Consider the following 18,875-nt stretch of genomic DNA (forward strand, 5'->3'; position numbering starts at 1 on the left):
AGTCCGGACCTTAAAACCAGAAAACAGTGAATTAGCACCAGGAATAAAGCTAACAGACCATTAGGTTTCATTGCTAGGACAGTAACGAATAGAAGTGCAGAGGTAATTATTAAACTCTACCTAGCGATAGTTAGACCCATCCTTGACTATGCAGTACAGTTTTGGTCTCCGTGCTACAGAATGGACATCAATTCACTAGAATCAGTACAGAGAAGAATGACCAAAATGATACATGGACTCAGAAATTTGCTTTACGAAGAGAGGCTTAGGCACCTAAACTTACACTCTCTGGAAAGACGCAGAGTGCGGGGTGATCTAATAGAGGTGTTCAAGTGGATCAAAGGCTTTCACAAGGGGAAATGCAAACAAGGTCATCATATTAAAACAACAGGACAGGACTCGCAGTAATGGTTATAAAGTGGACAAATTTAGATTTAAAAAGGGAATAGGCAAGAATTGGTTTACCAATAGGGTGGTCGACGAATGGAATAAATTTAGTAACCATGTAGTAAGTGCTGAAACTATCAGTTGTTTTAAGAAACAATTAGACAACTTTATGGATGGGAATGACAGGTGGTGATGGATACGGAGCTGCCTAGTTTAGGCCTTATGGTCTCTTGCAGTCTCCTTCATTCTTATGTTCTTAATAGTTGAGAAAAGTGGAAAAAGGTAACACAATGTACTAAGTTTTTTTTTTTATGGGAGGCCGAGTGCAGGAGTGGAGGTGGCCCAGTTGCAGTCCTACCAACCTATGGGAGCTGTACCACGCACATCGACAGAGATTTCCTGAGTGAACTGCAAAATATGGTAAAAGTGCAGAATAGTTTGTGAGAGGATGGGTGGAGATGGGATTAGGAGAAAAGTTAAAATGTACCAGCCAAAGGTGGTTTGGTCATGTTATGAGAATAGACAAATGTAGCTATCCTTGAAAGATTTGTAAACCTGTGGTGTTGGAAATGAGAGCAAGGAGCAGACCAAAGAAAATGTGGATGGATGGAGTAAATGAAGCTATAAAGGCTTGTAGTCAGGATATCAACAGTGTTGAAGAGTGTACTGATTACAGCAACATCCTGTTACATGAAAGTAGTGTACCAAGGATGAACTGGTAGTATTCCTGAGGAAGTAAAATGGTGCAATTTTCTCATGGTTTGGGCAGGAAGGAGTGAAAGACAATTAAGAGGGGAACAAAAAGGGAAAGGATCTTTCTCTCCCATATCTAACAGCTCATACTGTGGGACATATTGTATAGGGAGTTACAGAGAAAAAAAAGTAATAAAACAAAATTTTAGCAGAATCATATACTTTATTTGATTATACATACAAATCAGTAATTATATTTCAGTTATTCACATGTATTTCATTAATATCATAGTCTTGTACAAGGAAATAAGAAATTCTTAAGATATTTTTGATTTTATACAAAGCCAATGGAAAATAAAAGTGAGTGGATTTGGCACACAAAATAATATTATTTACACAAGAACCTATAGGTCTGTACAACAGAAGCAGACATGCTAGAGGCAGTAAAGGAATGCAAGAATTAAATAACAGAATTAAGAACAGGTCAGGATGACTAAACAAGTCATTTACTGTGGGGAAAAAATAATGGGATAAAATAACAATAATAAAGCAGACTGATACTAACTAGAAGACATGAAACAGCCGAGACATGGTGTACGTAATCCAAGGCAAATTTGTCACATGGGCATGACTACGGTGCAAAAATATCATCTGAAAAATATAGTGTCCTTGGGTTGCAATACATCCAACGTCAAAAATAATGAACAGAGAAGCTCAGTTTCCAATGCTTAGATCTATGATTCACTCTTTGGCTTAGTAAACCCCCAAACTAGAAACTGTACAAGTATTGCTCATGTCCATTCAGTGTACACCACCACCTCATTTGTTACTCTTCTAAATTTGATGCTCAGTTGATTAGCCAAACTATTCCCACATCCTGGCACATGTCCTCCTGCCTAGTCACACAGGTATAAACATAAAGTATATATTAAATAAATTAAATTACATTTATTACACCTCATTTCATTGACAGCAATCTGCAGATATGGATCCCCACCTTCTCTCCTCCCATCCCAACCCAATGATTTAAAAAATGGTGGTGATTATTATGGTGAAAGAAGAAATAAATTATGGCCAATGAAAATTCCTATCTCCTCCTTGAGGAATGTGGCATGAGCCTTCATTTTACAAAGCTTTGGCTGAAAAATTATACACATATACAGTATTGCTTGATACACAAAAAAGAAATCCAGACCAGAAAGGGCAAAAGCCATTCAATGGGTTTCCTATAAGGTAATTTTGTCTAAATCTGCTTGGAACAGGAACCTATTAGGTTTGAAATGCACTAGTTTGACAATAGAACTGCTTAGGGAATGTTGGTGTTGACTACAGCTGATCCACTGATAAATAGGCTCTACCTGACATGCAAGTAACAATAGTTAAAGTAAAGTAACAGCTTGTGATTTGGGAAAACCTGGATTAGTTCAGTACAGTGAAAACTAGTGCTTATGTCTATGGACATGTGCAGGTTTGCACAGCTGGTATGTTATTTGCCATAAGGAAGGCCCGGATCAGGTACAGCCATGGCCCTTTTGGCCTTTGGTTGATATAGTCATGGCTTGTTGTCCTTGGAACAGCTATTGGTCTTTGGCCTTTACTCAGATAAGGCCATGGGCTCCCAGGTTTCTGTCAAGAAAAGCCATGACTCTCTGGCCATTGTCAGTTAAGTCAGGTACAAGCCATGGCTCTTATGACTTCTTCATTGCCTCTAATCTTGTTACCTAAGTTACATAAATGTAACCTTTATTGATTGTATATATTCTTTACCTTTTTTCTTTAAGCTATTACACTTAATACTAGATACCATCAGGATAACTGCTCACCTAACCTTAGAGAGGTGAACAAGTAAATGACTGCAATTTTACTGAACAATTTTCATGTCAAACAAGTGAATAGATATCTGAAGCAGGAAAACCTACACAGAACCTGTCATTATGGAATAAACTGTTATTCTTTGATGCTCCTAAAGGTCCCACTTATTTTGGCAGGGTGGCATTTCTGTTCCTACAGCAAAACTCCAGCCACTGCCTCTTACTTACTGCAGCACCAAACATCATCAGTAGACAGGGCTTGACAACATAAATATTTGACTGTATATCCCTTGATTACTCCACATCCTACCCCTTTAAACTTTCTGAAAATACTTACCCATTTGGACTTGAAAAGACCCTAGAATGTACAGTACCATGGCCCTTCCTTCTGCACCAAAAGACAGAGGCAATGGCTTATAAATGCCAAAGCGCAGTGTAAACTATAGGTTACCCAAAATGTACCAGACAAGTCCTTTGTGTAATAACTGAAACATTAACCAAGTGTAATACTTGTGGAGTGTAATGGTTTAAAACATAACTTTTCTACTTTAAATGCAATTGAAAATGCCAAAGGACATACAATACCAAATGAAATGTTCACAAAATTGCTAAAGAATCTACACAGAGGGAGCCCTCCTACCACTAAGCAATGTTTCTAAGTGTGAACTGTGAATGTACATGGAGTAATTCAGAGAATTTTGATGTCACAGCTGGGCTGAAGTTTCAGAGAGGAAAAAAAAAAGTCATCACTTCAACACAAGTATTACTTTTAACATATGAGAAAGAATTACTCAACAAAAAACTACCTGGTCTTTTGGAGAATAAATATATATATATATATATATATATATATATATATATAAAATAATAATAATAAATAAAACATGGAACTGGTGTGGCCATGGTTAGGTAACTAGTGGGCCACAGTATCTATTTGTAGTCTTGGAAACACAAAGAAATACTGATTGCCCACCAGATACAAAAGTGGCATTGGCAATGGGCTTTAGATATCCTTCTTGCATATCATCCCAAATGTCATGAGTAAAGGGAAGTTATGCATGTGGAGATGTGTGTGTGTACTATAGACAATGCAGAATAGGTGAGGCACAAATGGTGGATGGGCACAGGGCTGACACAAGGCCTTTAGGAAAGACTTTTGGACACATCGGCCTCCTGAGTGCAGAACCAGTACCTTTGTGCAGCACAGCCACCACAGGTATCCCCGCCACATAGAAGTTGGGTGCTATGTGTAACACAGCCATCCACCTTTGCATGTAACATCACAATTGATCCTCCTACATGCTACAAGATCTGCACTCAGGAAGCTTGGAACTTGTGGTGGGTTGCTTTGTATACAAACAGATGACTGATAGGTTATATAAGTTATCTCTAAATAATCATCTTTGTGCCCTGCACAATAAAAATACATTTCATGAAAATTTGAGGAAAAATGTAGATAAATTGTGAGTTGTTTGAAATGATAAGTGTATATGGAAACAGAATCATGAGAGTACAAGCTTTGTCAAGGTTGCAAGCACTTGCATGGCACAGTCTGCACAATGAGGTAAACTCCCTCCTCCCACCAGCATCACTTGAATGCCATGCTACAGTATATGTCTGCACTTTAATTCCTTTGTACTCAAGTATGCTAAGTTTGACGGTATTTACACACATGGTGCTGCAGCCTGAAGATCACACTACAGTAGCAACTTGCTTTTTCATTTTTGCAAATTGACTGTTGTGACTTCTGGACTCTTGCTGTCATTTCTACTTTAGAACCAGCAATAAAGTAAGCTCCCAAATACCGGTACTCTTATTTTCACTCTTGCTATAGCCTTTTTCTTTTTTTCCTTACAAGTTATTTGTGCTGCAAAGTAAGCCATTTACTATTGTAACTGTATTCACAAGTTTGCTGGTAACAAGTTTCTACATACACAGTAAATGTAATTGTGTCATAGCAACTTCCCCTTTGTTTTGAAATGGTTTCTTTGCTTATAACTGTTTTCAGATATGGTTGGAATTCTTCATTACTATGCAACTGCTCCCAAGTGTCTTACATGAATTTCATTTTAAATGGCTTACACTCATTATTTTCTCAATGCTTATTCAAACTTTGAACTGAGATGTATTATAATGGTTGTTGCTGTTGGATCACTTTACTGTTTTGCCACCAGGACTGTCTCAGTAATGGTCTTTGTTACTCATTGTTGCACAGAGGTACCTATTCTACGCATGACTGGATTCCGTAGAACGAGGGCAGATTCTGCTGATACTATGGGTAATTCATTGTTGCGATGATAGTTGATAAGGTGACTCACGCTGTCAAAGGTTCGGGACTTTGTACGGACCTTGAAATAAAAGAAAAAGAGTGATTTAGTGTACACATATGTAACAGAAAAGTAAACATACATGATTAACCCATACTAAATCAGGTTGTGCAGGCTGACTAATAATAGGTACTTGTAATCCTGCAAGATGGACATCAGAGAGAATTACCCCCTGCCATCCATCTTCAAAAGCTGTCAACATTTTCACCTCCATCTAGAAAAGCAACCCCAAGAGGCTGACACTCAGTCTCCATACTAGGCCCAAGACCTCTTGGTCAACTTCAGCTGTATTTACTCCTTTTTATGCAAGAAATGACAACTAGAGACTGCTCCCCTCCTCCAAGTACATTAAGCTGGTGACACTGAAACTAACGAACAACAGCATGAAATTTCTTCCCACACAGATCTTCTGGAAGCCCCAAGGACCACTGTCAGCCTCTGTGGGGCTGCAGGTTACCATTCAGCAAAACTTGAAGCATTTAACAACTCCCTTAGCCTTGATATTATCCTTCTGTGTACTTAAGATTTTGGTATTTACTTCTTTCAGTTTTTCAGTCTCCCTCATTAAGTGATAAATTTTAGACCTAAGAGTCATATTGATCCTATGCTCCCTTCCCAACTAAGACTTGAGTTCAAGATCTTCAAATTATGAAATCAAACTGATTTCTGCTAGCCATCAAATTTGAACAACAGTAAATAATATTTGAAGAAGAATAAAAACATACACACAGACATATGCATGCATGCATGCATGCACACATCTACTGGATATGACCACTGAATACATAATGACTCAATGGGTAAAGGAAAATACTAGATATAAAAATAATGAAGAACCATCGAGACTAAATATTTATGTCATGACATGGTGTAGAATGTTATGTGAACTTCTTTGCAGATGATGCAAAACTACTTAAGTACATGAAAAAAAAAAATCATTGCAGAGAGACCTGGACAAAGTCTGGAAATGAAGCCAAAAGTGGAAAGTGAACTTAGCATCAAGAAATGTAGTATAATGGGAATTTGGAAAAAGTAAAAATAGAACATCAGGGCAATATAAAATTGGTACAAAGGAAATAAAAGTTAGCTTGGAAAAGGACCTAGGAGTAATTATTAACAAAGACATGTCACTAAACAAGTATATTAACAAAATAGTCAAAGAAGTCTACAATTTACTAAGATCAATAAAGGTGGCCTTTAACTACTTGGATGAGGTAATGGTTAAGAAAATATTAGTCACACTGATAAGACCAAGATTAGAGTATGCTGCAACACTGTGGACACCCAGTACAAAAAAGAATATAAAGAAATTAGAAAGAATCCAATGAGCAATGACAAAAATGGCACCAACACTTTCAAAATTGACATTGAACAAAGACTGTCTAAACTGGAACTACCAACCCTGGAACAAAGAAGAGAAAGAGATCTACTGGCCATTTACAGAATCATGAGAGGGATGGAAGTCCTTGATAGTGAAGATTGATTAAAGTGGGATAAAAGAAAAACAAGAGGACATGAAAAGAACTCAAAAAGGATAGTTATAGAAGAGATCTGAACAAGAATAATTTCCCCTGCATTCTACGCATTCCTTCAATATCCAATTCCATCCAGACCATGCAATTTTCTGACATCAAGGTTTTTTATTTGGTCACTGATTTCCTTCTTTGTTACAGTTATTTTCTTAATGGGGAGGGGGGGTTTCCGTCTCTATTCCCTCACAGTTTGGTGTGTTCTCAATTGTGAAAACCAATTTGAAGTGGTTGCTCATAACTTCTGCCATTTCTTGTTCTTCTGTGTACGTATTCATGACTTCCTTGGCGCAACTTTTCCATTTCTTGTTTCTTTTTTAGTTTACCATTCACATATCTATAAAATAGTTTCGGTTGTTCCTTGCATTTTTCTATTATTTCCTTTTCATAATTTCTCTTTTCTTCTCTGCATATTTTTACATAATCATTTCTTAGTTTGATGTATGTTAGCCATTTGCTCTTTTTTTTTCTTTCTTTTTTTCCATTTTTTCCAGGCTTTGTCTCTTTCATCCTTGGCTTCACTAAATTTGTTATTGTACCAGTTCTTTATGTATATTCTTTCTTGCTTTTTGTTGTGGAACATATTTGGTCACACCCTCATTATAAATTTCTTTTAGTATATTCCATTTCTCTTCCATCATTGTTTCTTCCTTTAGGAATTTTTCCCAGTTTGCATTACAAAAGAATTTTTTAAGTTTCTCAAAATTCGTTTTGTTGTACATTGGTCTTCCTATTCTATGTTTCTCATTTCTTCTTAGGTCTATTTGCTCTTTTAGTTCAAATTCTATTAGTACATGGTCACTCTTTATTTTTGGTGTTTTGTAATCTATTCTGTCTACAATTTCATTTTCTGATGTACGTATTAAATCTAGTCTCGAAGGTTCCCCATTGTTTCTGTATCTGGTATTTTCCCCTACCCAACGAGTCATTGTGTATTCAATGGTCATATCGAGTAGCATGCTGCCCCATATGTCCTCTCCCCCTTTAATTGTCATCTCTTCCCAACATATTTCTTTTGAGTTAAAATCACCCATAATTACTGTATTTCCTTTTCCTTTCAGTATATCAGTTAGTTCATGTTTAGTATCTTCTAGCAATGCATGCATTAGCTACAAGATGTCAAGTCTGATCTCTAGAAAATTCCTGCAGGACTGCATATTGTGTCTGACCTCACTGTGGTCATTTGAGCTGAGTGCAAAAGGATACCTGCATACAAACTGCTAACTGCAAGTCATCATACAACCAATATTATTTCTAAAATGCATTTTCACTGCTTGTATATAATCTGTGCATAAGTACTGTGTGTCCATACTCAGTTCATGTATTGTACATTGTAGCAGAGTAGGCAGTATAGAGAATAAAGTGTATATCGCTCTTTGATTTGGCAACAGCAACCATGTGTATATAAATAGCAGCATTGGCAACCACCAGTGTTTTTCTCGTGAAATGTTCCAAGATGTAGATCAGTCTAGACAGAGAGATTAATGACCAGAAACCACCACTTTGTCTCAGTGCCACCAAACTCACTGGATTCAAACTTCAACATTATATTCCTCGAAAGTAGCAACCTACATTCTGGTGACAGCAGCTATGGATTAGCAGATTTCACGTGCTGAGAAGATACATAAGAGATCTACACTCCAGTCAAACATAGCCACTTCCCAACTCTATGCTCTTTGCTGCATCACCAAGCAACACTTATGAGCCAACACTCCAACACTCCTTTTTTATCAGTTTGGTCCATGAACATGTCCAAACATCCTTCTGACTTGACATACCAACCCTGTACATGTAGTTGCTCTACCCTCACTTCCATTACACCAGACATGCCCCCCTCCTGCTAACAACTCTTTGGAAAATTCACCTGCTACTCAACACAAAATCTTATCACTGTAGTCAAGGATGAGACCACATTACCTCTTTTTAATGGCAAGAACATTTCTGTACACAATTTCCTCTCAGAGATTGATTCAGAGATAACACAAAGGAACATCACAGACGACAAAGGTAAAATATCCATTCTAACATCCAGAATAGACAACAATAACACTTAACAGTACACCAATCACAAACATAAACAATGCTGTGCACACTTTTAATACAATCATACAAAATGCAGACAAGAGATACATCCCTAGAGGCAACAGAAAATCACACAACCCCAACTTCACACCAGAAATCCAAAGCCTCATCAGACAACGTGACACACTTAAACATGGTACCCCCACACCTATCCCTCAAAACATAGCAGACCAAATACAAACACTAAACACTGTAATTGCCAATAAAATACATGAACAAAAAACACAAAATTGGCAAAACTTTATCAATACACTTGATTACAAAACAAACACCAGCAAATTGTACAAAACACTCAACAGCATTACACTATCCAACAGTAACACTACACACTCTCACGCAGCAATAATCACAACAACAGATAATCTACCCTCAAACAGACAACAAGCAAACGCACTCATACGTCATTTTGCACAGACAAGCCATCTCACTTATAACCCTGACGACCGACGCACCATTCGACGTAAGAAAGACTTTCCCACAGACTCAGACTATATACCCTTCATAGACAGTCAGACAAAACTCATAATACATAGTCTCAAGCACTCATCTGCCTGTGGCCCTGATAACATAAGCAACATCCACCTAAAACACATTGGACCACAAGGTATACACGCACTCACAAACATTGCAAACTACAGCTATTCACACAACACTATACCCGACATCTGGAAGCATGGTAAAATAATCACCATTCCAAAACCGAACAAAGACCCAACAATCCCAACATCGCACCGTCCAATCACACTTCTCTGCACCCCCTCTAAAGTCATTGAACGCCTAATACTTCAACTTGTCACACCACATATTCCCCTTGCTGACTCATTACACGGTTTTAGGCCACTACACTCCACAAACACTCTTCTGACAAACCTCACACAAAGAATTTTAGATGGCATCAATTCAGATAGGCCCCACCAAAGAACACTTCTTATAACATTAGACATTAGTAAAGCTTTTGATGCTATTCCCCGCCACAACCTAACAAATAAAATATATAACACAGACATGCACAATAACACCAAATGATGGCTGGCCAATTATCTGGCAGGTAGGAATGCTTACGTGTCATATAATGGCCAATCATCGCACATCAGAAACATTAAGAACGGTGTACCACAGGGCTCAGGTCTATCCCCCACACTATTTAATCTATACATGCATGACTTACCCACGCCAGACACCTCAGAAATACAAATCTCTTCCTACGCAGATGACATAACAATCACATGCACACATCATAACACAAAGCTGCAGAAATAATCCAGCCATACCTTGACACACTCAACACATGGTTCATCACAGACTCAAAATAGTTCCAACCAAATCTACAGCAACACTTCTCACCAACTGGACAAAACACAAATACCTACCTCATCTCTACATCAACAACACTCTAATACCACACACAAACACACCGAAAATTCTTGGTGTAACATACGATACATCCATGTCTTTCAAACAACACATCACAAACATAAAAAACAAATGCACACCCAGACTTAACGCACTTAAGTCAATCACTGGAACTACATTTGGACAAAACAAAGAAACTAATATAACAATATACAAACAATGCATACGCTTAGTGTTGAATTATGCGAGTCCTGCATGGGCTCCTAATCTCAGTGAGACACACCACAACACCCTTCAAATCATACAAAACAAAGCCCTAAAAACAATTACAGGCTGCACAAATACAACACCTACAGACCATTTACACCATGAAACAAAAGTCCTCAAAGTCAAGGACCACCTCGACACGAGAGGCACACAAACACTTGCCGCAGCCACCACAAACACATTACACCCGCTACACTACATAGCAGAACACCCACACACACCAAGAAACATTAAAACAACACCCAAAGACCTATATCACGCACAGATACTCTCTTCTCTTCCTCCACAACCACCAAATACCAGCCTCCGGAAACATATTCATAATCATATCACTCACCGCTCCATTAACACACTGAAAGACAACACACTGCTGCATGCCAGACCCCCTGATATCCACCCTTCTGAATCCTCTCTCCCACGAAAGGACAGAGTCCACCTGGCCAGACTGCGGTGCGGTCACCACCCAGCACTTCTAAGCTACCAGAAGAGGCTGGATGACCGCATTGTGAACAGCTGCCCAGGATGTAACACTTCACCCCATACCATACAACACATAATGGAAGACTGCATTATACACAATCATGCACGCAAACAACACAACATACGCTCTATAAAGGATTTGTGGGAAAACCCAGTTTCGGCTATGGCATTCCTTGGGGAGACGGGACTGCTCGGACAGACAGTCTAGGGAACGACAACAACAACAACAACAACAACAACAATAACACATTAGCTGGTGACAACATTCAGTCTGATCTATTTGAGGAAACTAAATCTTATCATGATTTCTGAGAGCAATTTAAAAAGTCCTTTGCATCATTTGAGCCACTTGGATCACTCCCCCCCCCCATACTCTTTGGCTAGAAGTTACAATCATGGTCCACACCACATTGAAGAGAAAGCTGTCAAAATTGCTTCAACATTTATGAGTTAACCCCATGAAAGCCTCAAAAACTCAGACTGGGTCTCAGACAACAAATTTTATTGGAATATGTAGTCTCACTCATGGCATACTTTTGACTACTACCACAATTACACCCAGACACACTCCAGAAAGCTGATACTATTCCCTTCACACCAGGTATCACACTAGGTGAATTCTCTAGGAAATTCTCTGACATGGACAAAGCTATCACCCAGATTCAGAACCAGTCAGTTTCCATTGCACCCACCCACACAATAGCCCAGGTTACATGGTCCCCCTCACATAACACGAGATCAAGACATATATCTCGCACTCAACATCACTCAAGCCAATGCTCTCCATCAAGAACACAACTGGTTTGTACATACTGCCACAAACCAGGACACCTTGCAAGCACATGTTACCACAGACATCTGGAACAAGTTGGACGAAAAAGTGGTGTGTGCAAAAACAATTCATGAATTTAAAAACAGTTTAGATAAAATGAGATATGAAGACAGGACACCGTGAGCATAGCTCCCCTTCCTGTAAAATACAACTAGGTAAATACACCTAGGTAAAATACAGAAACCCTTCACAACCAAACTGACACTGTGATTATCACAGTACATGATTCCACACGAGTGATCACTACCATGTGCTGTTAGCACGGAGGCAACACATACTAAATTCTCCAGATCACTCTTCCCCAAGGCATTCATGTAACACATTTCCTTTATGACTTCAGAATACCTAGATTCAGTGCATATCAAGGACAGTTACTCCATACCCAGAAATTCACTCATCAACTCCACCTGTACATACCTTGGATATCTCAGACATGTCTTCCCATTCCTTAACATTCAATGCTACATAATGTCAACACACATTTTCCATAAATTCTGCACTGCAACTAAATATGTCACTATTTTGGAACCCCTGATGTCAACCTTTGCAATGTAGATGGCGTACCATTCCCATTAGTTGGTAAATTCTCCCTAGACATTAGCTTCAAGATAAGAGTCCATCCATTCCAGTTACCACCTACATAACTGACATTCACTTTCCTGATATTCTCATAGGTTTAACATTGATGAAGCAACATAACATAGTCATTTACCCTGCTCAAAATGGTATAATTTATGCAAACCATTTCCTCCCTGTATTGCCATCAGTAATTCCTCATAACAAAAATCATATTCATGTGGCCAAGCAGGCACAGGCAGACCATGACTCTGCATCACTTGCTTGTACTTACTCCATTTAAATTCATTCCGCTTCATAACCACCTTCATACAACAGTTCCCAGTGCTCAACAACTCCAACCCATCCCCAGGACTCTAACTCTTCTAATTTACTGACAGCTGTGGACATGTTTTCCAAACATAAAAGATGTACTACCTCCCGCATGTCCAAGTCAGTAAAACTCAGGACTAAACACTCATTAAATACTGCTGGATTTTCACCACCTGAGGAAACCTTCTTGCCCCTCTTAGATGAATTCAACACCAAATCCACCCCAGTCTTAGGAGTGTTATTTACATTCAAACACACTCATGCTGTTCCCTCATGAATATACAAAGATATACCTATGAATTTTTCAAGCACAAGACACTGATGTACACTATATGTCAGATACTTGCCATGTCAACGGCAATTCCCTCCTTTCAGCCATCAGCTCTATATCAATGGTCACAATTGTATTTTAATTGCCAATGACACTAATGCACCCCTCCATCTCACAGTTGGTACAAACATTTGCAATTTTTAAGTATATCCCTCATGCATCAAAATCATGGTTGATCATTTCCCTACTTCTCAAGTTTGCACCACAATTTCTAACATACCCACACAGCACAGGAACCCACTGATGCATCACATTTCAATCCCATAGACTTCCCTGATGCACAAGCAGACTTGTTTGTACTTTGCAACAAGTTCAGGTAAACCCCTTGGAGTTACTAATCTCGTTTTGCTTCATATGCCCCTTTGTGCGAACTCTAAACCATGTTACATTCCCACACATAGAATGCCACACAGTAAATGTATGATTATAGATAACCTTATCCAAGACATGATTGTGCAGGACATCACTGAACCATCAGTGAATGAAATTTCCCTCTGTTGTCCCAGAACACATTGGTTCCTTCCACCCTGTAGTAGACTTCAGGGAATTAAATAAGCTCACAATACCAGTAGACACCCCATCCCTGTATTACTGGACCTCTTGCACTCCATTAGTGAAAACAATGTAGTGTTAATGACCTTGAACCTTATGTTGAGATATTTCCAGATTCCCCATGCCCCAGAGTCTAGGCCTCTGACAGCCTTTAGTACCCCCACGGGTCATTATTGGTTGAAATGACTAGCCATGAGTCTCATTTCAGCTCCTTCAGTATTCACACGACTTATGCACACAGTCCTTGCAGGTCTTGTAGGTCATTCAGTGTTTATGTACCTCAATGACATGATCATTGCTTCCAAATCCATAAGCAAACACTTGCACACTCTTCACGCTGTCTTCTCACGGCTAGCAAAAGGTCTCAAACTGAAGCTTAAGAAGTGCTCCTTCCTTTAGAAAGAAATATGCTTTAAAAGGCATGTACTTAACTCACAAGAAACTTTAACCTCACAGAACAAGGACAAGAAATTCTAACCTTGCAGGACAAGAAATTTTAACCTCACAGGACAAGGACAAGGTCAAGGATTTTCGATGCCCTACTTCTGTTGATCACATACATTCATTCCTTGGTCTATTAGAATTTTACAGGCATTACATTCAAGATTATGCTGGTATAGCAGCACTTTTAACTTTGCTACTTGAGGGGGGACTGACAACCTAGAATCATGAAATTTTCATCCAAAAATCAAATTTTAGATATGGGCATATTTGAATAATATAAACATCCTATAAGGAAAATATGAAAAACTTTTTCCTCCTCAGCATAATGGAGGGAGTTTAAAGGGCCCAGGCCCTAAATATTACAAAGGATTACAAAGGCGGAGCATACCGACAGGAGACCTTTTGATCCATATCTAGGTCGGATGCAAAAAAAAAATCATATTAATAATAAAATAATAAATAAAAACTATAATAATGTAAATAACAAATAAAATACATAAATAAATGTATAGGTATAGTTAAATAATAAACAAACAGGTAAATAGTAAATAATAATAAATTGACATATAACTAATAATAAATGAAAATCAGACAGACAAATGATAACAAAACAAAAACAAATAATATAAGATAAATTATAATCATTACAGCATCTTAGGTATTTATCTAAATGATTCTTAAAGCTTCGAACTGAACTACATTGCACTACCTGTGCAGGAAGTTTATTCAATTCATTAATTACACGGTTGGCAAAGTTGTTTCTACCCACTTCCAAATTGAATCTATTTCCGGACAGTTTGAGACCATTGTTTCTTGTCTGATTCTCATTCAATGTGAAAATTTTGTCACTTTTGTTGTTGTCAATTCCCTTTAAAATCTTAAAGACCTGTATCAAGTCACCTCTGAGTCTACGCTTTTTTAGGGAAAACAGATTCATGTGTTTTAGTCGATTTTTGTATGATTTATTTTTTATATTTGGAATCAGTTTTGTGGCTCGCCGTTGTACTTTTTCCAGTCTGTCAATGTCTTTAATGAGATTCGGTGACCATACGGAAACAGCATATTCCAAATGTGGACGAATTAACAATTTATATAGCTTGTTAATGAGTGATGGACTTTTGAAATCAAAAGATCGTGCAATCAGTCCCAGAATCTTATTTGCTTTCTCAGAGGCTGAAATACACTGCTTGGATGATTTGAGGTCGTTACTGATAATTACGCCAAGATCTTTTTCACTATCCACTTTTGTTAAGGAATTTCCAAATAACTTGTAATCGTACTTACTGTTATTTTTACCTATGTGCATTACCTTGCATTTACTTGTATTAAATTTCATTAGCCACTTTTCAGACCATTGCTGTAATTTATCTAAATCTTCTTGAATATCTATTAATATGTCTTGTTTTCGCTTGTCCAATTCCATGAAACAGCTATATTTTTGTATGTCTGGCATCAGCGTGACTTCCTCTTCCTTGTGGTGTGCACAGCACGCTTCATGCCTAAATTACCCATCAAACATCAGAGTAGATTGATGCATAAACACCTCACTGACTGTAGCAATATTGTGTTACTGTGCCACTGTTTGCCTCATTTCCTGGACATTACTACACTTACTAGATGTCCAATCATCAACTGCATCATGATGAAGAGGAAAACCAAAGAAAAGATGAAAAAATGAGCCAAAAATGGAATGAAAGTTGTGCTAGAAGGAGGGCAAGGTATGAGAGGCTTGGGGGAGGGACACCACCACCTCACGCATCACCACCAACACCACCTCCATTGCCAACACCATCTCCACCACCAAATACCACCACACCTGACAACACAGCTGACAAAGTGCTTTCTTCCAGATGAAGAGAAGATGAGGAAAATTCAGGAGGAGGAAGAGAAAATAGCTGGCGAAGGAGAAACATACGGGGCTGGGATCACGCCTGTGTAGGACAATCAAACACACTTGGTGAGGTTTGTCATTGAGCATAGAGAAGGCGCTCATTGCTGGTGAAAATAAACCACTCTGCAATGATTTGACAAAGGAATACTTAACTTAAAATATTTATTTTCATTGGATATAAAACTGGGGCGTGTCTAAAGCAAAAGTTCCTAGCCTAGGATTTTTTCCTACCCTAGGAATTTTGTTTAAAACCTAGGAATATAAAATTTGCCTAGCCATCGATCCTACAACATGGCTGCTGCCATAGACCAACACAAATATTAACATGCTAGATATTTTTAGTTACTTTTGTGCCATTTTATATCAATAAATAAAATAAAGTTATATCTTACTGGTTTTGGGTTTTACCAGCACTCATATTTACATATTTTCACATCATCGTTATGTCATATTTCAATTTATTCTAAAATAGCTGACAAAATTGCTGAAAGCTAGAATAGCGTCTAAAGCGAATGTAGTTAGGAAAACATTCATAGGCTAAGAAAATTTGCTTTAAACATGGTCCTGATGCTACAGTTGAAAAATCTGTTTAAAAATAGTACTATATTACAACCTTAAAAACTCATTTTGGTATCAAATTTATGATTTTTGTTAGATTTTTATTATTCTTATTCTTATTACTGTATTATTATTATTATTATCATTTATTTATTTATTTATTTTTTTTCCCCATCAACATTCCGCCCCCTGGCACGTGCCGCCCAGGGCGGACTGCCCCTCCCACCCCCCTTTTGCTACGCCACTGCAATCTCCTCTTAGCATCCATTCCGAAATGTCTATTTCTAATTACACTTTTATATTCACCAAGGCATTTACTTGCTTCTCTCAATCTACATTCCACCTCCTCCATTCCTCACTTTCCTGTCACATTTTCACCCAAGTATCTAAAACTATCCACTTCCTCCAGTCGCTCTCCCTTAATGCTCACTTCCAGTCTGCTGCCACTTTCACCCCTTGTACATCTCATCACCTTACTTTTACCCACATTTATCTTCAACTTTCTTCTTTCACACACTCTCCCAAACTCTGTCACCAACTTCCTCAATCCCTCCTTTGATCCTGCTACAAGCGCAGTGTCGTCAGCAAACAACAGCTGGCTCACCTCCCACTTTTCTCCATTTTCTTTAACCATCTCCAATCCCTGAGCCACTACCCTTGCATTTACCTCTCACACCACCCCATCCATGCATAAGTTGAACAGCCAGGGCGACATAACACATCCCTGATGAAGTCTCCCACCTTTACCTCAAACCACTCACTCTCTCCATTTCTAATCCTGACACATGCTCTACTACTCTCATAAAAACTCCTGATAGCTCCTAAAATCTTTCCTCCTATCCCGTATATCTGCAGTACCTCCCACACTGCCTTCCTGTCTATCCTGACATAAGCCTTTTCCAGATCCATAAAAGCCCAAAATACATCCTTACCTTTTCCTACAGCTTTCTCACATAACTGTCTTACCATAAAAATCTGATCTACGCAACCTCTACCCGTCCTAAATCTACACTGTTCTTCACCAATTACTCCCTCTGTTCCTCTTCTAAACCTCTTAATCAATATCCACCCATAAGCCTTTCCAACTACACTTAACAAGTTAATCGTTCTGAAACTACTACACTCACACTTGTCCCCCTTTCCCTTGTAGAATGGGACCATACAGGTACTCCTCCAGTCCTCTGGCACTCTACCCTCTCTTAACCACTTCCATACGGTGATGCCTACGTAGGCGGCATGAGGAGCAAGTGGGTACTCGATGATGCCGACATCGCCATCTTGATTATATTTATTGTAGTCGTACCTACGTAACCTTCATTCTCTCTAAACTGGCTTCATCATATTTTCTATGGTTATCAAAATACACGGGTGAAAGAGAATAAACGATTGAGCACTGACTTTATTTTTTATAATGCGATTATTATGACACAACATCGCACGTCGGGCAGCTAATGCTGCCAGACGTGCGATGTGCCCCGGAGTGAAGAGGTTAAACAAACATTAAATAACCTCACCAGCCAGTCCACCATCACTGTACCTCCTTTCTTTAGACATTCTGCATGGCATCCATCCAGACCAGGTGCCGTACCTGCTCTTATCATCTTAATAACTGCCTTCACTTCATCCTTCCTTATTTCTCCTCCATTTTCCTCACTCATCACTCTCATTTTCTTAGTGCTTCCCACTGCAACTATCCCTCCCTATCCTCCTTCACATTTAGTAACTCCCTAAAATACTCTGCCCATCTTCCTCTTACTGCCTTCTCTTCCATTATCATCTCACCATCTGCACCTTTTACCTTTTCTTCTCTATTTGATTTGCCTCCTCTTCCTCTCTTAATTTCTTTCCAAAACATCTTTCTATTACTTTCAAAATTTTCTGTCATACTCTTACCCCATTTCACATCTGCTCTCCTCTTTGCCTCCTTTATCTTGTGCTTTACTTCTCTTTTCTTTTCTTTATACCTCTCATATGACTCCCTCATCCTATTTTGTAACCAATCTGTGAAAGCTCGTTATTTCTCTTCTACAACCTTCTTTGTTTCCTCATCCCACCATTCACTACCCTTCCTTCTATTTCCTCCTGTCCTTCTTGTTCCACACACTATCTTTAAACACTTTGTGACTCCCTTCTTGAACCATCCCCATTCCTCCTCCCCTCCTAGTTCTACTCTATCCTTCACTCCCTCCCATTCCTTCCTCAGTTTCTTGTACTCCTTCTCATTTACCTTTTCATTTAAAGAGTTCACTCTAAGCACCTTCCTACCTTTTGTCCTTTTCCTCTTTCTCCATCTATCCTCCACTCTCAACTTACCTTCCACCAAAAAATGATCTGATATTCCCCCACCCTCTCCCCTTAGAACATGTACATCCTTAACTCTTCCTATTATACTCCTATCTACCACTATAAAGTCCATCAATGCTCTATCTACCACCCTTCCATCCACCACC

The 18,875-nt window shown here is 38.7% G+C and overlaps 1 protein-coding gene across 6 annotated transcripts in view; it reads right to left on the bottom strand.

Annotated features, from left to right (window-relative positions):
* Positions 1-1,283: 1,283 nt before the first annotated feature.
* Positions 1,284-18,875, bottom strand: part of Shc (SHC-adaptor protein) — a 291,472-nt gene continuing 273,880 nt past the window's right edge. For all 6 annotated transcript variants that reach the window (XM_076198803.1, XM_076198805.1, XM_076198804.1 and 3 more), the window contains one exon: positions 1,284-5,239. In XM_076198803.1, the coding sequence (XP_076054918.1) occupies positions 5,093-5,239 (147 nt within the window). In that variant the 3' untranslated portion in view covers positions 1,284-5,092. The remainder of the gene's footprint in view (positions 5,240-18,875) is intronic.

The sequence above is a fragment of the Oratosquilla oratoria genome, chromosome 15, assembly GCF_046742065.1.
Source record: "Oratosquilla oratoria isolate Oo_2021 chromosome 15, ASM4674206v1, whole genome shotgun sequence".
Lineage (NCBI taxonomy): Eukaryota > Metazoa > Arthropoda > Malacostraca > Stomatopoda > Squillidae > Oratosquilla > Oratosquilla oratoria.